The sequence below is a fragment of the Lathamus discolor genome, chromosome 14 (genome assembly GCF_037157495.1).
Source record: "Lathamus discolor isolate bLatDis1 chromosome 14, bLatDis1.hap1, whole genome shotgun sequence".
Classification (NCBI taxonomy): Eukaryota; Metazoa; Chordata; class Aves; order Psittaciformes; family Psittacidae; genus Lathamus; species Lathamus discolor.
This window is the reverse complement of record NC_088897.1, coordinates 4,380,315-4,401,520: the sequence shown is the minus strand read 5'-3', so window position 1 is coordinate 4,401,520 and position 21,206 is coordinate 4,380,315. Positions and strand designations below refer to the sequence as shown.

The following is a 21,206-nucleotide window of genomic DNA, read 5'->3' as shown; positions in this document are numbered from 1 at the left end:
ACAACCCCCCCCCCCTCCCCAAACACCAAGTGCCACCAACCCCGGCCGCGGGTGGGTTTTGGGGGGACCCGCACCCCGAAGCATCATCCCTTGGCCACAAAGAGGAGGCAACGTGGGTGTGAAGTGAGAGTTTACTCGGCAGGACACGGAGCAGGAGGCCGGGGGGCAAAGCAGCCCAGCCCCGGGGGGCTGCAGCGGCATCCGGGGGGCCGGGACAGCGCTGGGGGGATGTGGTGGGTCCTGTAGGATCTGTGGGTGCGGGTCCCTGAATGCCGGCGGCACAGGGACCCCCGCACCTCGGCGCTGCAGGGGGAGAGGAGGAGAGGGGTCAAGTGGGGTCCGGGAGGCCGTGCGCCCCCCCCAGACTCCAACCATCACCCGGGGGGCCCTTTCTCCTCAGCAAGCTATGGCAGCCCCCCCAGTTCAAGTAAATCAAGGCTCTTTAAACGTTAACCCCGTCTCCCTGCTGATGGGGCCGAGGAGGGGGAGTCCCCCCGGGATCCCCACGGACACGTCCCCATCCAGACCCGTACCCCACGGCACCGAGCACCGCGGCGGCCAGCACGGCCCCCAGGCTGGCGAGGATGGAGGCGATGACCACCACGGTGCTGCTGCGGTGTGCGGGCACGGGGTCGATGGTGCTCAGGCTGCTGGCTGGAAGGAGATGGGATGAGGGGTACCAGGGACATAGGGATGGCGCGATGGGAAGGGGAGGGACAGGTTTTGGGGTGATGGCATAGGGCTGATGCTGTGCCAGCATCCCAACCAGGCAGGGGTGGGGGGGCAGCAGTGCCACTGGTACCTCTCCGAAGGAGGATGGGCTCAGACCACCTTGTCTCTGCTCTGGGGCCGTGGCAGCCCATCACCAGGAACTTCACCCTGCGGGATGGGGGCGGCGGTGACACCAGGGGTGGGATGCGCATGTGGAATCATGGAATCACAGCGTGGTTTGGGGTGGAAGGGACCTTAAGATCATCCAGTTCCAACCCCCTAAATCCAGCTCGCAATTACCCGGGGCGGGATTTGGGGGTCCCATCCTGCCGGCCTCACCTGTATGGCCCGGGGAAGGGCAGGGGCCCATTGCAGGGCTCCTGTCCCCCGCATGCTGTGTCCCCCCCAACGCGCAGCGGGGCCGGGCTCGGTGCTGAGCAGGCGAAGGCACGGACCGGGGTCTCCAGCGTCATGTAGGAGTGCGCCGTGGGCAGCCGCTCGTACAGGGGCACGTCAGCGCGGGACGGGGGGTTCCTGAAGGCGCCCGAGGCTGCACAGCACCCATGGGGGTGAGGGCCCCTGGATCCCCCCCGGGGGAGCGCGTGCCGGGGCAGCGGGACTCACCGTTGGCAAACGCCACCACCAGCCACACGGCATCGAGAGCGTTGGCTTCGTGCTCGAAGATGCAGCAGGGTCTCTCCAGAGCGAAGGTGGTGGCCGTGAGCTTCCCCGGCAGGGCCGCGGTGGGTACATGGGGCACGTAGGGCAGCAGGGCTGCGGGAGCGGGCACTGAGCAAGTGCTGACCCCATCCCGCATCCCCATGAGCATCCCCAGCCGTGCCCGGCCCATAACCCCCTCCCCGGCACACAGACCCATAGGGAAGCCTTGCAGCCCCCCGAGCCCCTGTCCCCGCAGCAGTCACCCAGGCCCGTGGCTGTGCCCATCCCAGCCAGCGCCAGCAGCACCCGCAGCAGCTCCATGGCGTGGTCCCGGCTCTGCTCACCCTGTCCCGGTGTGGAGGGGATGAGCTGCCCCCGGAGCCGGGCCCTCCCAGCGCAGCAGCATTCCTACACCGGCTCTGCCGGCCCCACCGGACCCCGCGGCAAAGGGCACCGGCTGCACCACCCGGGTCACCGCGGACCAAACCCCTCCGGAGCCATCCTGATGGGCACCGGAGCTGAGGCACCAGGGAGTGCAGTGAGGATGGGGGGCACAGACAATGATGTGAGACCCACCCGTACTGTGTGCGGTGCTGGTGTTCCCAATATAAGGACATGGAGCTGCTGGAGCAAGTCCAGAGCAGGCCAGGAGGCCATGAGGATGCTCAGGGGCTGGAGCAGCTCCCGTATGGAGCCAGGCTGAGAACACTGGGGCTGTTCAGCCTGGAGAAGAGAAGCTGATGGAGACCTCAGAGCAGCTTCCAGTGTCTGAAGGGGCCTCCAGGGATGCTGGGGAGGGACTCTTCATCAGGGACTGTAGTGACAGGACAAGGGGTGATGGGTTCAAACTGAAACAGGGGAAGTTCAGGTTGGAGATAAGGCCGAAGTTCTTCTCTGCGAGGGTGCTGAGGCGCTGGCACAGGGTGCCCAGAGAAGTGGTAAATGCCCCCTCCCTGGCAGTGATCAAGGCCAGGTTGGGCAGAGCCTTGGGTGCCATGGTCTAGGGTGAGGCATCCCTGCCCATGGCAGGGGATGGAACTGGATGAGCTTTAAGTTCCTTTCCAACCCAACCCATTCTGTGATTCTATATCAAAGGGAAACTGAGGTAGGAAGGAGGCTCCGGAGCCACGCTCAAGGATGGGCTGTCAGGAGCCAACGCCTGGGTTGTGGCCACAGATGCAGCCGTAGCAGGGGCCCTGCTCCCACACCAAGCCCTGGCGCCCTGTGCATGGCTCCTGCCCACTGAGCGTGAGGGATGCGCCCGCTGGCTCTGGGTGCAGGCAGCCTTGCCCGAGGGCAAGGGAGTGCTCCGGAGCCATCACACCCTGAGCTCACCCAACCCACCCCTGCGCAGGGCTGAGCCATCCCACCCCGCGCCAGGGGCACCCCACGCTGACACTGCCCCTTCCATCCAGCGCCTTGATCCCCCGGGACAGGGGCAGGGACCCTGCAATGGGGCTGGCCCAGAGCCCTCCCCATTCCCCCCACACTTGCTCCCACTGCAGAGGGTGTATGTGCTCCTTTTCCAGTGTTTGCCAAGGGCAGCGGCTGTGTGGGAAGGGATTCCCCCCCTTCCCAAAGGGGCTGGGACAGAGCCTTCGGATTAAGTAGAAATGGGGCATCCAAAGATTAGACCATCCAGCTGCAGCCCCCATCCCTCCTCCCTCTTCCAATCCCTGCCTCATTCCCCATCTCCCTGCAGCAGGTGCCCATGGGGATGTGCCAGCCCCAATCTGCCCCCTTGGTCCCCCCTGTTGCGCTCCGGGTGTGACGCAGGGGGACCATGAGTCACAGTTTCAGTGCTGGTACCAGCATTCCTGTGGGGTCAAGGTTTGGCTCACAGTCAGACCTGTCTGGTAGCATTAGCAGCACTTAATGCAGGCTCTGTCCCCTCCAGCTCCAAGGCATGGGGGCCCTGGAGTCTTCTTCTACCAGATGCCCAGGGTAGAGCAGGTCTGAAGCATCTCCCCCCACCGCGGTCCCTGGGCTCTGCTGCTTTCCACCCCTTCGCCACCTCCATCCCCTCACGAAGGGGCTAAAAGGACCCTGGACATGGGAAGGGCTTTAGGAGCTGCCTCGCTCCAGCGGAGCCCGACCAGCCCAGCGGCAGGGAGGCTCCAGCTGATTCACACCGCAGCATCTGCAGGAGCTGCCCTGGGCACACGGAGCAGGAAATTCTGGCTCTGTGCAGGGCTGAGCGAGCTCTGCTCAGTTCCCACTGCAGAGTGGAGCTGAGGGTGAAGAAAAGCTGAAGTCTGCACTCGAAACCTCTCCCTTTCGCAACCAGGGCAGGAGAGGAGCGGGCACAGCCCATCGGGGCAGAGAGCAGGAGCACGCAGACACCCACCTGCTGCTCCAACAGCTTCCGTCCTTGCAGCATCCCTGAACTGCTCCAGATGGCTGAGGGTTTTTTCCCCTCAAGCCTTTGACAGAGGGGAAGCAGGAGGCTGCAAGCACAAGATGAACAACAGGGACAGATCCAGCCCTTGACAGCTCCGAAACCCCCCTTGGCTCGGTATTGACATGACCAGGACGTGCTGGTCACAGGACAAGACAGAGCTACCATGAAGCACAACCACATACTGGCTCTCCCATGAAGCGGGCAAGCTGGCAAATGCACCAAGGCCTCTGATGTGCCAAAGGGATCTGATGTGGGACTTACAGGTGGGGCTGGTGGCCAGAAACAGCTCTTAGAAATGCTCCAGCTACCAGGTGACAACAGACAGCAAAGCCACCAGGACTGGGACAACATCCCCTTTGGAACAGCCAGAGCTGATGGCACAGGAGCATGCTCCTGCTGGAAAGCATCCCTGCCATCGCTCCTGCATCCCTGCCACTGCTCCTGCATCCCTGCCACTGCTCCTGCTTCCCTGCCATCGCTCCGGCATCCCTGCCACGGCAGCAGAGGACGGGGGCCGTCACCACATGGTGGCACCAGCAGGCCCTGCAGCACACAAAGCACAGCAGCCTCCTCCCTGCATCCACATCCTGCCCTAGCAGAGCTGAGCTTTCCTTCCTTTCTCCTGGCTGGATTGAGTGACCCCGGATCCATGGAGCAGCCTGGTCCCCTAGAGAGCCACCAAGGAGGGAGGCAGCCCAAGCCCGCAGGTAGCTTGAAGGCAAAGCAAGGACTGGTTGTGGAAATGAAGTGTTTATTACAACCGAGCTGGCACAGGGGCAGGAGGCTTCACCCTCAGAGGTGCCCCGCAGACAGGGAGCTGCTGTGTGCAAGGGAGGCCATTATTTGCTTTCCAGGCGGTTTAGTGGGAGCAAGATGCTCCCCTATCCCCATCCTGTCCCCAGCCAGCACCAGGGCAAGCTCCTGCCTTCACGAGGGGCTCCATCACCTCATGCCCATTGCCCCAGCCCATCCTGGCTGTCACCATCAACCCCACACAGAGACACAAGTGCAGTTTCTACAAAAATACCCTTCCCTCAGCCCAAAAGGAGACCGCAGGAGCCGGCAGAGCTCCCGCAGTGCAGTTATTGCTCAGTGGGACGGGCAGGAACTTAAGGCAACAGGTATAAGTGCATGGGGTGGGCCCCCAAGGCGTGCACGGCACAGCCAGGCCCCCCCCCACCCCAGCTCATTGTCTCAGGCAGTCCTCAGTGACACCTTGTGCAGCCAGCTCCGCCAGCACGTTGTCCAGGTAGTTGGGGTCCGGGTAGCCGTGGCCACTCAGGTTTGTGTCCATCTCAGTCTTGTGGTGGATCTCGTTCCACACCACGGTGTTGCTCTCGCCCGTGGTGCTGGAGGTGCCCACTGTGAAAATGAGGCGGCGCTTCCAGGCCACCCTCAGGAGCTCCAGGACCTAGAGGTGGGAAGGGAAAAGCCAAAGCTTCAGCGGGTGGGAGACTTGAGCCATGCAAGCAGCTTGCCGGATGCTTGGCAAACCTAAATCCCTGCTCTAGGAGGAAAGCAAAGACCTCAGCATCAGAAGGGATCTCCTTCCCCTCCCAGTTACCCCTGTGGTGTCCCAGTGGAAAAGGCCATTCCCTACACATTCTGGTCTTTCAGGAGTTCACTGGCACAAGGGGGGACAAACACCACCACCCAGAGGACATGGGGATGGGAGAAGCCATACAGTGCAAACCCTTGTAACTGCACAGCCCAAGACAGGCCAGGAGTGACTTCCCAAAGGATCAGATGGGACTTTGTTTAGTAAGGAGAACAAGTCTTCACAGTCAGACAGCAGCATGGGAATAGAGGGATTACAAACACATAAGGAACAAATAGTTAAGGACAGCTACAAGAGCTGGTTAGCATTACGAGGACAGCCCCCAGAGCAACCCTGTTGTGCTGATGCACCAAGCCAGGGCCAAGAGACAAGGTGAGAAGGGCCGTGTTATCGGGGTGTAACTCCTCACCTTCCTGCCCTTCTCGTTGTCCGGCAGGTAACAGTAGCGAGGAAAGCCTCTTGCTGTGTACGGCATCCCAGGGTTGGGGTGCTCAGGGCCCTGCAATAGATAAGACACATTTGGCATGGATACATCCATCTTCATGAGTTGGATTTAGGATGAGCAGAAGGATCTGACATAGGCACACCTCAAACCGGCACTTCTATGTAAAAGGAGCAAGGGATTGCTGATGATGAGTATGAGATTTGACTTCTTTTTATGGGACATGGGTCCTCCAGGGGCAATCTTGTACTGGGACACAAAGCATCTCCTTGATATGATGCTGGGATAGCCTTCAGATTGCCCCAATTCTGGTGGGAAGAAAGCCCCAAACTAGAGTTTTTCCATGTGGTTTGCTGACCCCCTAAGTAATCACGAGCTCAAACCTCTGCAGGCTCATTGTAACCAGCAAAACCCCAGATGTGGGCTGTGAAACCAGACCTTGGGATCTCTCCCACCTTGTGAGCACAGGCTGGGTCTCCTCCCCGCTTCACACAGGCAGCAGTCTTTACCAGAGGTGAAAGGCTCTTCTAGACCCTGGAGCCACTCTCAAAGTAGGTAAAGACCTTCCAAGTCACCCATACGTTGAAGAACAGCCAGTGCAGCTGCTGGCACCTTGGGCTGCTCAGTGATGGGCTCCAGCAGGTGCTGTACTGGGACCCAGTGCTTCACTGGGAGGCACAGGGCCGTGTGCTCACCTGAATGCCTCTGCTGATGTGATACACAATCTGGATTGTCCCACAGTCCCTGTGGCCAGGGAGGGACTGGGGGAACGTGGACACCTCCATCTTCCCTTTGGGCTGAGTACCGGTTTTCTCCCCATAGATGGTTTTACAAGAGGGGCACTGCAAGCTGCCGTCCTATGAGGAGAGACAAGCAGGCATCAAGAGCTCCACAGCCGTCACCCAGACACAGGGGATGGGGTGAGGATAAGCCAGCTCGGTACCTTGTTCCCATTGGAATACATGGCCAGCATGCAGAGCATGTGGAAGGAGTGCTGGCAGCTTGTCAGGCGACCAACAGTCTCTGGCTTGATTGTGCTGCACTCGCAGGCATCGGCGTAACCTGAGGGGGAGGACAGCTTCTCCATGCAGATGATGCAGTCCTGCCAGCAAGGAGAAAGCCACTGTGTAGTGCGAGCGCAGGCTCATCATGACTGACCCACCAAGGAAGGGACACAGGAGATGCTGCAGGAGGATGTGCCTTCAACTTGAACCCTCCCATTTGAGGTTTAAGGGCACAGAGACAGGTTTCCTCCTCTGGCTCCATCACCTCCTGGACAGCACAGGAAGAGAGCTGCCACCAGCCACAGGGGATGAGTGGGAACCGAGTAAAGGGATGTCCTGCTCCTCTCCAGAGCAGCTCCAGTGCAGGGGTTTGATCTCTGAGCACTGAGAAGAGCCCAAAACTCCCTCCTCTACCCCAGGCCCTGCAGCCATCTCCAAAGGAAATGGGGAGGCATTGCTAGGTTAGCTCTTCAACTCACACCATGCTTCCTCCATCATGGTCCCCTAACAGGTCACCAGTTACCACATGTGGGCTTCAGGCAGTGCTGAAGCTTTTCCATCTAGTGCCAACAGGGCAAGCAGCAGCATCTAGCACACAGGATGCCCAAGAAAGGGGGGTCCTCACGCATCGCTGTGGTCTGCACAGCACCCCAGTGAAGAGGGCACTGGGCAAGCTGGGTTTGCTTCACTGCCCTCTCACCTCATCAGCAGGGGAGCCCTTCAGCTCTTCCAGGTACTTCTTCACCACTGCTTCCGGCTCAGTCGGTGTCGCTGCACAAGGACAGAGAGAAGAAAGAGAGAGGAGGAGAAATCAGACGTGGCACGAGATACGATGGGCACCATGTGCAGGGTGAGCCAGAGAGAAGGGAGACAAGCAAGCCACTGGCCAGGACGCCAAGGAGAGAGGTCAGGGTTAGAGGGGTAGAAGAGGCTGCTCCAACTGATCCCTGCAAGCCCCACAAAGGCTTTGCTGTCAGAAATGGCCATTGCTAAGACCATGAGTGCTGCTGATGGGAGATCCCACAGGCCCTGTTGGTGCCCTGTGCTCCAGGTCTCTCCACATCCCCCATACAATGCCAGCCAGGTCCCAGCTGGGCTTTCTTTGTGCACACCAGAGGCTAGCTAGGATCAAACTCAACCCAAGGCTGCTATGGTCTCAATGGGAAAGAGGATTACACCACCTGTGTTGTCACAGGAGAACAGGCATCCCCACATCACCCCAGCTGACCAGGACACCCAGCAACACACTAAGCTTCATGCCCTGTTTAGAGCATGGTAGAACACACAACAGTGGCCTTTCTCTTGAGCTACTACATGCTCATCTCCAGCAAGACACAGTGCAAGTCACAAGGATGTAAACCAAACCAGCTTTCTAACAGGTACCTGTTTGCAGCACAGGACACTGATACAGTCACATTTTCCTATCGGTCCAGGCACAGGCACCCAAGCAGCCCATTCAGTCCCTTTGAAGCCACTACAGGATTAACAACCAACACAACACAACACCCAGAGCAAGCTCCCACTGAGAGCACAAGCAAACACCTCGACTCCCAGCCCGTCCTCCTGGAGCTGCCCCGCAAGGCTTGTCCTAAGCCAGCGAGCATCGCATGCCTCCGCACGGCACCCGGCCCCGGAGGTGAGCTCCTTACCGGTCATCAGGCCCGTCACGGAGGCTGCCAGGCTCCTCCACCAGCCTAGGAAAGGAAACATGAGCACAAGTGACTTGATGGCTCCACATAACAGGAGGCAAAGGAGAGACCTGTCACTTGGCTCTGGGGGAATCTCGCTCTTCCTTCCCGCATCTACTTCTAGGGGGAAAAGCAGTGATGGACAGGCTGGCAAAGGTCCTTCCCTGTTCTCCATCCTGGCCAGCCAGCACCAGGATGGAGAGCAGGCAGCAAAGGAAGTGCTAGCAGCAGCCAGACACAAATACCTGTGCCCAACACCCCTCGCAAGGGAGTTGTACTCCAGAGAGCTTTGCTCTCAAGTTGGTTTCTAAGCCAGTGTAGAACATCAACGTTAGCACAGCAACTTCAAGCAGAACATGTGCTTTAGCACAGAGAGTGCTGGTACTCCTAACTCCACGCTCCCAGGCTGACACAGAGCATCACCCCATGCAGCAGCCAGGCTGTGGGTGTACCTGTACAACATGATGCATGTTCATGCTTCAGCTCTCCCCATCCACTTTAGTGCTTTCAAAGAAGATGGAGTGCTCTCAAGCATTGTGGTTGAAAGAGCTGTGCATTAAGAGATGGCCACACTGGAGCCAGCACTGAGCTGTTCTGCCCCCCCAGGAAAGCAATATCTGTCACCAGCAGGAAGGTGTGGGTGCTATTTGATGGATAACCACTTCTCGTGGTGGAGGCAAACACAGTGAAGCAGAAGGGAAGGACAGCTCACATGCCATAGGTGTCATTAAACAGGCAAAGACACGTATGATAGCAGATCTGTGCCAGCCAGGAGCAAACAGCTTGTGCTATGAGGGCCCCACAATAGAGAGCACAAGGTCACCCTGCAGCACAGAAAGCTGGGGAGATGCAACCAGGGGAAAGATGCCTCCTCACTGCAGACAGACTACCTCGGGGCAATAGAAGAGTGAGGGAGAGCACTGATGTGGGTGGAAAACCAGTTAGGTAAGGCAGGTGGATGGACTGGGAGCTGGCCTTCCCTAAATGAGAGCCATTCAGATGAGCTATCTTCAGACAGGATCCCTGGCCATCCTCAAAGGCATGACTTCTGGCAGCAGCAGCAGGACAAGGGGATGACTGAGCACACGGAGCAAGAAAAGGAGCTCAGGAGGTGAAGGGATGCTCCCTCTGAAGGTTGGTGCTGGGTGGGAGAGGAGACGCTCAGCATCTCGGGCAGAGCAGGGATGTGAGGATCACCCTCTGGAGACCCTTACCAGGAAGGTGGTAAAGGGATACAATAAGCATTAAGCCAAAGCTCCACATGGAAGCGGGTGTTCTCTGCTTCAGGAGCATGCCAAGACCCCCTGGAAAAGCATTTCCAAGAACTGATACAAGAAAGAGCAGGAGACAAACAAGAGCCTGGGCAAGCCTCAGCCTTCCGGCTCTCAGGGCAAGAGCTCAGCACTGCCAGGAGCTGCTTCAAGGCCTCATCACCAGATCTCACAGGGAACACAGCTCCTGGTCTTGTCTTTTCCAATGGAGAAGATGGGTCCAGGAATCCTCTCTGCTGCGACCTTGCTCACACACAGCAGATCAAGAGCTGGCAGCAGGAATAAGTTATGAGATGTGATCAGTTTGAACTTTCTCAGGTCATGGTCAGAGCTCAGCTTGGTGCTTGCTGTGCCTGAAGCCCTCCAAGCTCCCAAGTGATGTCCCCACCACAGGGTGGCACTTTCCACACGTGGCAGTTGGAACCAGGCTCTGGTTTGCAGTCACAAGAGACCTTCATGGTTACAGGGGAGATGGAGGCTTCAGCTTCTCCTGCTCTGCAGGTTTTGGAGAGGACCACATGAGCAGGGCCAGCTGCTCCCTGCCATAAATCCATCTGCTTCCATGAGCATCCAATGGCGACAACCACAGTCTCATTCCCAAGGATCCTGTGCAGCTTGCCAGGTCCTTCTCCACTTGAACTGTGCTTTCCAGTCCTCTCTTTCTGAAGTGACCTTCTTGTCTCCTCCAGCAATAGGCTGAGGACAGCAACGCCAAGAAGCTGGACAGAGAAGGTGAAGGCAGCAAGCAGAGAGGGCGAGTTACACCAGAGCAACGCCTGCCCTGGACTTGGCACAACGCTCCCACCTGCACACATCTGGGCAGCTTTAGAGCAGTTCACCTCCATCAAGAGGCTCCTTCCCTGCAGCCCCTGCTGAGCATTCCTCTTGCTGTCGACTTCCTCTGAGAAACAGAATGATCTGCCCAAGAACTGGTCAGGCTCATCCAAATCAAACCAGCAAAAGGAGAGGAAAGCCCTGGGGCAGAGCTGGGTAAGAGTAAGGACAAGAAAGCTCTTGTGGGGTACAACAGGGATATGGCACCATAACACCTCACCAGCTGGCATTCGGATGAAGACAGGCAGAGCAGGGTGATGCAGCCCTCAGCCATCCTTCAGAAACCCCATGTCTGATGGGTTTGCACTGGGGCATCTCTGACCGGCTCCTGTCACTTCACTGTGATGATGCTGTGGTGCATTCAGCTCCACCAAGGTTGTCTGTGCAGGGAAAAGCTCAGATGCTTGAGGAACATCTGTGCCCAGCTGCAAGTACCTGAATGTCCATTCCTGAGGAAGCCTCTTGATGCTGAGAACTTGGCTTCAGCAAGGGCAGCAAAGCCCACACAGCCTCCACTGGCTCTGCAGAGAGGCTTTTCCTTGGGCAGACCAGATCCCAGCAGCACAGGGAAGAGCTAGAAGGCATCTGGGAGACACAGCACCCTCCAAGGCACGAGCCACATGTGCTCCAGTGCATGAACCACTTCCTTACTGGACCATTTGCTCCATCAAAGTGTCTGCCTCCAAATCTTTGTTCTAGCCATCCCTTGGGATCATCAAAGCCTATTCAGTGCCCAGGGTTTCCTGAATTCAACAGCAATTGAAAATACAATAGCAGAACTGACCAGTCCTGTTTATCACCAGCTGGCCTAACGCTGTGCTATTGATGTATCCAGGATGTGAAAGAGCTTTTGCCACGCTTCCATTTACCAAAAGAGGAATAACTTATTTAATGCTTCCCTTTCCTCCCTGTAGTTAATAAGTTGCTTGTTGAAGCAATGGCTTTCCATAGGCAACATTTAACAGATGTGTTTTGAATCCTTGCTTGGCAACTAAGTGCTTGCAGCAGTAACATGCCTCCTGTATCCCAGAGCAAGCCATATGGTTAGCAGCAGGCTTTCTTTGGTACCCTCTGCAGGCCAGACACAGGTTGTTTCTAGTCATTGTCATGGATAATCACCCAACCCCGATCACCTCTGCCCTCTGGACTTGGAAAAGCTGGATCTATGGCCCCAGCTTCCCAGGGAGCAGGAAGGCCAGAGTTGATTTGAGGTTTGTCCCCATTTTGCATGCCAGCAGGATAACCAAGCAACCAGGCCGCTCTGGTTGTGGCACAGAGCACCCCTGCTGCTGCAGATGGTCCCCTATGGGAGCAGCGAGCTTCCCACTTCCAAGGGTCGCCCCACTCCCACCCATCCCGTAGGCACTGGCACAGTCTGCACACCCAGCTGCGGACAGCTGGACATACGGGGAGCGATCAGAATCAGCTGGGATTACTCCCCTTGCCTAGGCAGATCCCATCCTGCACGGCAGGGAAGGACGAGTGCTCATCTCTCCCCTCTGTACCGCAGCACTCCCTGCCACTGCCTGCCCCAAGCCAGGGGAGAAGCGATCCCACTGACCGGGAAGTGCACACCAGACCCAAACCACCCCCTCCTCCCTTCAATCCCTCCATAGAATCAACCGGGTTGGAAAAAGACCTTTAAGATCAAGTCCAACCATGGCCCTGGAAAGGAGAGGAGCCCTGCAGTGCCCAGCTCCATGCCCGAGCAGCACGGCAGAGCATGGAGAGAGCAGGACAAGCTGCTCCCTACCCCAGCACACCATCAGCATCCCCAGCACAAGGCAGCAGTGCAGGAGGAGCCTGAGGAAGCACAGCTCCATGCCAGCCAGCGGGAAGGCAGCGCTGATCCATCAGGATGGCAGACACCACCAGGCTGTGTGCCAGCACCCACAGCAGCCTGCCCAGAGCCCTGCAGCACCCACAGTGCAGACATCAGTGCCAGAACACCAACAGTGCTAATTAACGTGGCCTGCCTAATTAGTGCCTTTGTTTAACAAGCTCAGCTGTGCACTCAGCTGGCTGCTATTCCATCCATGCTGCCTGTGCGGCACCAGGGGCTGCAGCACCAGGAGGGGCTCAGAGGGGTGCACTGCACCCACCACCACCTATTCTGGCTGTACTGAGCACACTGATGGGGCTGCTCCTGGTTGACAACTCATCATGGAAAACCCTAGAGGGATGTGGGAGGGAAAGGATACACAATGCAGAAACTCAGGGCACAAAAAGGGCCCATCTCTGCCTGTTGGCAGCCTCAGGATCTGTAAAGAGAAACAGAACAGTCTGGCCAAGAGGCAGGCTCGGTATTTGCACTGCAGAACAATGTTTCTAAGCCCAGAGGAGGGTTGTACAAACACAACTTGTTCCTAGCAGGGCCTGAGCACCTTCTTCATCCTGAGCCATGCACAGTCAGGACTGGCATCCCTGCCTAGCAAAGGGGATCCTGCTTTCTGTAACGAGCAGGGGCATCATTTAGCAATCCAATCATTGGATTTTAGCAATCCAACCCCTGCAAAGGCAGCCCTGAAAGGTCAGTGCTGGAAAGGGCTGAGCTGGCAGAGTCTCCTCTGCAGGAGGGACAAATCCTTGCCATGCCAGATGGGAGAAGGAGCTGGTGCCCTGGCCCAGCCCCAGCAGGTGGCATTGGTGAGCTGGCAGGATGCTGGCACTGGGACCAAGGCTGATGCCAGCACTGCCCCAGCACACTCATCCTATGGCCAAGGTGCAGCACACCAGCCCCAGCAGGCAACACACGTGTGCTACAGCAAGCACAGAGGAACCCCCACCTCATGGAGGTAAAGGTGTTGCTGATGGGCTGTGTAACACCCAGCACAGCCACAGCCACCCCTCTGCCCCTCACATGGGTTCCTAATGTGGTGTGTGCTGCTCTCACCGACCATGTCCCATCCTCCCAGTTCCATGCTCTGTGTAGCTGCTCTTCCCATCTCACTCAGAAGCTGCCAGACATCCTCCCATTAACATCACACTCCTGCAAGCACCCTGGTTGCTTGCACCCGCATCTCCTCCATGCCAAGAGGCTGGATGCTGTGAGCAGTGCAAAGCTCTGTACCAACAGACCCCAGGATGTGGGGATGCAGGGCTGTGTCTGTGGGCACACCTTGCCCTACACACAGCTAATCTGAGGCAATTAACCAGCAGTAAGGTAACAACATCTCCTTTTTGTGCTCCTCCAGTGACAGGGACAAGGCAATGCCTCTGTGGTAGGGTCTGGACTCTCCACAGCTCCATTTTGGCCCTGTTTCCAGGGTATCCCACCTCATCCCTGCTGCACAGGGCTGCACGGATGCTGCCCGTGCTGGGAATGAAGCACCAGGAGCTGCATTACCCCAGGGCCTCGCCAGCTGGCTCTGGAGTGAGATCCTCACCCTCTGCCACCCACCTCCACTCTTCTTCACCTCCCATTTCATTTGCTCCTCCTGTTCTTCGCTGCTTCTCCAGCCACCCCCTGCTTTCTCCTCCCCCTCTCTCACACATCCTACTCCACACTTGCTCTTGCGTTCACATCTCCTCCTCCCAGCTCCCTCCATAATGCATTTCCTCCCTACACATTTCACTTCTATTCTCCTGCTACCACCCTCCCTGCTTCTTTCAGATGGGTTTGGACCTCACGGACTCCAAGGAGAGAGATGCTGCCACCAACAAACTCTCCAGACAGGCAGGGAGCCTCTTCCCCTCCACCTCAGGGCTCTTCCCTCCCTTCAACACAAGCCTCTTCATGTTGAACAACCCCAACCTCTAGTCCCCCCCTTCACTTATCTGAAGGGGAAGCACCTTAGGAAGGACACCTAAGCCAGAGCTGGCAAACAGCTTCTGTAGCTACACCAGGCTGGATCCACACCTACCCCTGCAGAGTCCCAGGGATGCTACACACGGATGGGAGACAGACTCTAAACTGGCTCAGACACAGACTCTGCAAGGGTGAGGGTGCAGGATGCCAGTGAGATGTGAAGAGGAGAAAGAGGCCCTACCTTGGAGGTGGCTCAGGTCAGCAGGAGAGCTGGGGTAATGCAGCCCATCCACCTGGGAGTGCTCGCCTCCCTTCCACTCCAGACAGAGAACAAATCCTCTGCAATCCAACCGTGCAAGCCCTGTATGACTCAGTTCTGCTTGTCTGAAAGATCCTTCTCACCCCATGACTCAGTGACAAGCGCGGCTCACGAGCAAGCCTTTTGGCAGCAGGTATAGATTAAATGCTCTCCTTGATGCTCCTTCGGCTCCCAGACTTGTCCCAGTCAGAGGAGGTCCTGGTACATGGATGCCCAGGGCTCCCCAAGAGGTATAGCAGGACCATGGGGGAGACTGCAGGAGACCAACATGCACAGAGAGCAAATGGGCTGCTCCAGCTTAACAACTGATGGAAACAAGCAGAGCTACCATAGGACTGGGTCTACTTCATCATCATCTTTCACAACCTGTCAGAGACCATGCAGGCCAGAGAAGACGTGTCCTACCTCTCCCCTTGACAAACACCATCAGTCACATCAGAAGAGCCACGAGGGTTGGGGAGGAAGAGACAAGAGGAAAGGAGGGAGGCAGACCGAGTGCAGAGAGATAATAAAGAGAGGGAGATGGAAGCAAATATCAGATTTTGAGCAGGAACTACCTTTCTTGGACACTTTCCTCCCCTCCTTAACTGAGCTGTGTTTTTTAGTGGCTTTATGGGTGCTGGCAGCTTGCGGCACACAGGTGAGGTGCACGGGGAGTCCAGCGGCTGACATCAGAATAGCCGTCATGCCTACAGTGGGTACGAGAGCGACATGCGGGAAGGGAACAACGGGGAAACACGTTCATTAACATCACCTTTAACCCTGCAAAAGGAAATCAAAAAGATAAAACAAAACCAAAACCCAAGCCCTTGATTCAGAGGACATCAAACACCTGAGAGGCAACGGGGTTGGGGTCAGCACAGGGAGAGGATGCAGAGGCTTTCAGAGGGAGGAGCCCAACAGCAAGTTGATGTAGGGAGATACAGGCACGAGTCTCACCCGTGAGCCTCTGTGCTGGTGCATGAACAGGACCTTCCTCTGTGCCTTGGCTTTAGGGCTCTTTGGGTATTGAGCGTGCTGTGGTGCAAAGTCCTGCTCACTGGAGCCCTAGAAGCAGCCCTGACCCTGGGGGCATCACCCATAATTCCTAATGGTTCTGCTCACTCCTCCCTGAAACTACAGGTTTCAACATCACCACATTGGCTGATCCCCTTAACTGCCTTCAAACACCACAGCAATGTGGGGCTGCCACACTCAACCCCCTGCCAAAGCAGCCCCCAGCTCACCCCACACCATCTCCTCCTTGGCACATCAGTTTTCCCTAGCATCCCAGCTGCAATGCAACTCTCACATGCCCCATCCATCGCAGGCATCTGTATTCATGGGATGCAGGTTGTTAAAGCTAATGAATCATTAAAAAGGACAGCCATCCCCTGCAGGTAAAATTGGCACAAAGAGAGCTACAGGACTGATCATGCTGATCTAATGATGCTTCCCTGTGAAACAGAGGCTGGTTGCAAGTCTAAGCTAGCACATGCTCTTCAACTTCCACTCAGTAACACACCTGCCTCTGCTTTCCCAAGAAGTGAATTCCCACCTGCAACAGCATCACTAGAACTAAACCAAAATGCTTATGGCTACAGACCAGCACGCAGCCTAAAAGCCAGCGTTTCCCCAACAGCAGACCATGCAAAGAACCACATCCTAATGCTATGGCAACTCCTGCACACGAATTCACAGCCAAAGCTGAGGTTTCTAAAGGTTTTCATTTTCCAGTCAGGCTGGGAAAGGAAGGATCTAAAAGCACATTTGTTGAGGACAAAAATGAGGTACCTTGCCCACACACACACAACTGAAAACCAAGCTGTGACAGGAAGCAGCAGCTTGGTGTGCAAGTGGTAAGGCTATTTTCTGCCTCAGCTATGCAACCATAAGAACCTGTGCCTGGTGACTAGAACCCCCTGAGCAGAGCCTGTGGCAATGCCCTGCAAGCAGAACTATCCCTGCACAGCATCGACCACATTTTGTACCTCCTTCATGTAAGGTCCAAGTACAATAAATATTCCAGAGCCTGCTCACAGAATGTTGGGATTAGAAGGGATCTCTGGAGAGCATCCAGTCCATGCAGACACTGGGTTAGTACCCCTCACCCTACTGACAGCACGGGGCTGTTCCCAGCAGGTACAGCACAGGAGAGACCCTGTCATCAGTACAAGCCAGCAGGCCTCCAACCAAGCATCAGACCCAGAAGTTTCCCAATCCAAATATCTTCCTTTAAGTCTTGAACTAAAGACCACAAGGCTATTCTGTGCTCTCAGCCCGGGCCTAAGCCAGCAGTCCTTCATTTATACCTTCAAGCCTTAGGAGCTGAAGTGTTCCCATAACAAAAGCCACTTGTTTTTTGAATGAGTACAACTGAAACCCAGCAACAGCACCAAAGCTGCCAGCACACATACACCAGGCAAGGCCTTTCCCCTTTCAGCAGGTTAAAGGGCAGAAGCATGCAGCACCCATTCACACTGATTAGAGAACCTGGAGCAACAATATTCTTGCTTATCAAGATGCTGGAGGAGATCACAGAATGGTTTGGGTTGGAAGGAACCTTAAGCTCATCCAGTTCCAACCCATGCCACGGGCAGGGACACCTTCCACTAGAGCAGGTTGCTCCAAGCCCCATCCAACCTGGACATCTCAAAGAGCTTGATCCCACCAAGCTGCAAAATGCAGTTCCCCAAAAGTAGTGCAGAAAAGGAGACCATGAAGTTGTCTCCAAAACCCTGCTCCTAAGCAGTGCGATAGCACTGACTGCAGGGACTGACGTTTGAAAAGCAAGCCCACCTACACACAGCTGACTGGTAGGCAAATGCAAAACTGATGCTTCCTTCTCAAGAGATCAATACTATCGAGCTAACATCAGCCCATTTCAGAGAGGAACATGACACAAGCAGAGGCTGAGCTGACTTCAGGCTCTTAATGCTGGTGGACAAAGCACTGCCTTCAAAAACCAAGTGAAGAGCATGAGCCGCAGAAGCCCAGCTGAGCGCAGTCACTAACACAGCCCCTCTCTACCTGGACTAACATGTCCAAACCTGCCTGCCAGCATTGTGAATCATCACAAGTAAGGATTTAGTCCAGCAACTTTCACTTTATGAGCTGCAAATGCACCTACAACTCCACACAGCACAGGGCAAACGTGGGACCAGAACTACCAGAACCCAGTGTTCTCCCATGGACAAACTGGCCAAGAAAAGGTCATTTTCCACTGTTCCCTTCCACTGCCTTTGGAGAGCCACAATGAATCATCTTGTGCAGATTCCAGTCAAGAGAGCATTCACACAGGGGATGTTCCAGTGTTACATTGCTCTTCTGGCTCATCCCCCAACCCAGAAGCAGTGTCTCCTTCAAACTTCTAATACAACACTGGAAGTCTCAGCATCTACCGACCCTCCAGTGACAAGAGCCCCCACTAAGGGTATGTGTGTTCACACCGAGTGCCAAACCAGTACACGGACACATCACCTCTGCAGATGGAGTCTCCGATTCTGACCTGTGGACACGACCATTTCAATTCACAACTTGCTGTAGGCATCCATGGAGTGATGTCAGGAGCAAACGTGGCTCTAGACCTGGATTCTCACCTGAATACGCAAAGGCCAAACTGCAACAAGATAAGCCTGCCCAAACCAAGACTATTCGGGACATCCGTATGTTCTTGCTGCTCCCTATTGACCCCAGGAGCTTGAGAAAGCACTATTTAACATGTTCCCACCTCCCAGTGGCCACTGGGTTTCATCCCTGCAAGGACTGCATGAGGGAAGAGACTGAAAGCCTTGCAAAACATCCTCTGGCTCCTGATCTGATCCTATGAACACTCCAAGTTCTGCCTCAAAGCACCTATTTGGCCAGAAGCACATCACTGACTCCTTGGGGTACGACGAGTTTCGCTGGAGCTATGACAACATCCACCAGCTTTTCTCAGCCTGCTGTGCAAATAAGGACCTTTTGTAATATCCTGTGCAGAAGCTGAGTGTAGGAAAACACACCCTTACATAATGTGATGAGCATTAACCACACACTTGCTCACATACCCAGTGTAACATAGCTCTGGTCACACACCTCACACTGGTATGCCTTTGGTTCCAGTCCTGATTTAAGCAGGTAAAGGGCAAAGGGCAGAGCTTACCTTCAAATAACATGAGGTCTCAGAAAAGCATTGCTGATCAGTGCAATTATATCCACTAGCAAAGCCATTATGGTTAGGATGCTCCCAAACACCCCAGCTCCAGGAAACATGCAGATGAGAAACACCTGGTTTCATTTAACCAAAAAGCTCATTTCCAGCCTTCATCTTACAACCAGTACTAAAAGGGCCTTCACATGCCTGCCTCATCCAACTCCAGCCCAGCACACACCACCTGAACTCCATTATTCCCAAGGGATTCTAGTCCAGCTGATCCTTTGCAGCCACTACCGGGGTTCAGCAGTTTGCTTACACCTCTATTCTACTATTTCACCATACTAACCAAATACTCGGGGGAGGAAAAACAAAGCTTAAAAGGCAAGTTCCCACATGCACCTTGGAGTATTAAACCAGCAGAAAGCAAGGAAAAAGAAATCACGGTGCTGTTAGAAAGAAGCATCAGTGCTAGATCCCCAGGCAGTCATCACACAAACAAAACCCAGCTTCTCATTTGGAGCCACAGGATCCCTTGTTTCCTGTTTATCTGTCAGAAGATCCCTCTGCATCCAAGAGATGCACCTGCAGCATTTCTCAACATCACCCATAAGATCCAAGGGGTTTGGCTTGCCTGCTTCAAACCACACACAAAGCTGCTGAGAGGCATCTCAGGATGGAGACCAAGGGTTCCCAGCATAAAGCCTTCTTCAGTTCACATCTGAGACTGCCCTCTTCCCCCCATATCATCACAGAGCCCTTGGGTCCCCAGCCTTCCCACCTCAATGCTGAAGGAAGCAGTCATGCAGCAGAGAGCAGAGGAACCAAAGCGGGCAGCCTGTGTGTTAGAGAATAACCTGAACAATAAGGAACTCTCACACCATCTGCAGCATCTTAAATACGAGCAAAATACCACTTCCCAGAAGAGGTTCTGGAAGCAGAGAGTGGAAACAGGGAAAGAAGGGGCCCCTGAAGACCCAGCCAGTTAATGTCTCAATACAATTTCGCTCTCTTACCAGAACTCCTCTCCTTGCTTTTAACCAGAAACATCCCCAGAGATTCATTTCCCCTTTTTCCTCACTAACTTGTCCAGATCTTTCCTCTGTTTCTATGCAGTTGCAAGGAGAGACTCTAAGCCAAAGCTTGCTGCACCTCTGAGGTCTGTCACACTTGGCAGACAGCAGCACAGCGCCCATCATAGCTGTGTCCTATGGAGACCTGGATCTGAAGCTGGAGCTGATCCCAGCTGATCCCTGGAGCTGGCTCCAGGGAGTTTTTCTGACCATGCTCAGCCCATGCACTCTGCACTCCCCCTGTAACCCTGTGCCTCTCACTGGCTGCCCTGTGGAGAGCTACAGATGACTACAACGAATAATGATCCCCTCTTTTGCACCCCCAGCCTCCAACAACAAAGATACCCATTAGAGGCTTCGACTTTTCATTTAACTTCATTAAATGGTGGCAAATGGCTTATTTGGGGCTTTCCTGCAGCCTTTTGTACCTAAACATGGACCACGTGCATTCACCTCTTCCAAATTAACACTTGATGAGCTGTATGTGCAGAATGAGATCACAGTTAACAACATGAAAACAGCCTGGATTCACCAGGGCTCCTCAGCTCTGTGCTGCAGGTACCTTCATGTGATTAAGCAACTAATTACACAGTCAGTGCTAACAGCCAGGGGATGAAATCCAGAGCCCTTATAAGCAAGGGGAGTCCTGCTCAGGACATCCACCTCGACTTTACACATCATTTCCACACCGGCTAATTTACTAACAGGGAGAGAGTTGCACTGCATGCTGCCAGATGCCACCCAGTGTTAGTCTTCATGCAGTGCCCATTTGGCTATAGAGACATGCAAGGCACAGTTTTCATTAGATGACTGGAAACATCAGTCCTGGGTATCATTTTGAGGCAGGGTAAAGCCTGACACTCAAGACCAGACCAAACACCATCACATTGCCTGGTATAAAGCGGTAACCACAGTGAGAATGAGACTACTTCCACTTGCTCAGGAGCAAAGTTCAGTGTCCAAGGAGCTAATAACATCAACAGACCATGCATGGACAAGAGCCAGAGGAAGGAGAGGGTTAACAGATCAACCGTAGTGGCTGAAAGTGATAGAGAAAACACCATACATTAGGTCTTTCCCACTCCTCAACCCCCAGGTTACTGCGTTATGCTGTGACTTCAAGTGCGCAGTCAATGGCAGTATGGAGAAGACATCTGCTTTCAACAGAACACCCCTACCCCCCGGCACCACCACACCAGGGCCATGGTGCTGCTACGTCAAAACAGAGCAGATCCCACTGACAGCTTTTGGCATGGAAAGGCTCCCACTGCAAGCTGCAAGAGTTCTCATTAGCAAGGCAACACCACTTCAAGTTTAACAGGAAAATCTACTCTGAAAAGGAGCATGGAAAAGTGGCACTTTCATCCCCCCCGGGCACACTCC

The 21,206-nt window shown here is 55.2% G+C and overlaps 2 protein-coding genes across 6 annotated transcripts in view; both read right to left on the bottom strand.

Annotated features, from left to right (window-relative positions):
- Positions 1–100: 100 nt before the first annotated feature.
- Positions 101–1,692, bottom strand: LOC136022126 (uroplakin-3b-like). Its single transcript, XM_065695060.1, has 6 exons — positions 1,635–1,692; positions 1,336–1,485; positions 1,051–1,261; positions 803–879; positions 534–654; positions 101–303 (listed from the first exon to the last, which is right to left on the bottom strand). Exons 1-6 carry the CDS (start codon positions 1,690–1,692, stop codon positions 132–134), a joined length of 789 nt encoding a protein of 262 aa, XP_065551132.1. The 3' UTR covers positions 101–131.
- Positions 1,693–4,506: 2,814 nt separating this feature from the next.
- The window catches only part of DTX2 (deltex E3 ubiquitin ligase 2), a 37,352-nt gene continuing 20,652 nt past the window's right edge, over positions 4,507–21,206 (bottom strand). For 2 of the 5 annotated variants that reach the window (XM_065694360.1, XM_065694361.1), the window contains exons 5-11: positions 15,194–15,325; positions 8,426–8,470; positions 7,477–7,547; positions 6,716–6,874; positions 6,468–6,629; positions 5,740–5,829; positions 4,507–5,183 (exon numbers count right to left, since the gene is read on the bottom strand). In XM_065694360.1, the coding sequence (XP_065550432.1) occupies positions 4,959–5,183; positions 5,740–5,829; positions 6,468–6,629; positions 6,716–6,874; positions 7,477–7,547; positions 8,426–8,470; positions 15,194–15,325 (884 nt within the window). In that variant the 3' untranslated portion in view covers positions 4,507–4,958. The remainder of the gene's footprint in view (positions 5,184–5,739; positions 5,830–6,467; positions 6,630–6,715; positions 6,875–7,476; positions 7,548–8,425; positions 8,471–15,193; positions 15,326–21,206) is intronic. The other 3 variants (XM_065694363.1, XM_065694362.1, XM_065694364.1) reach the window with 3 other exon arrangements.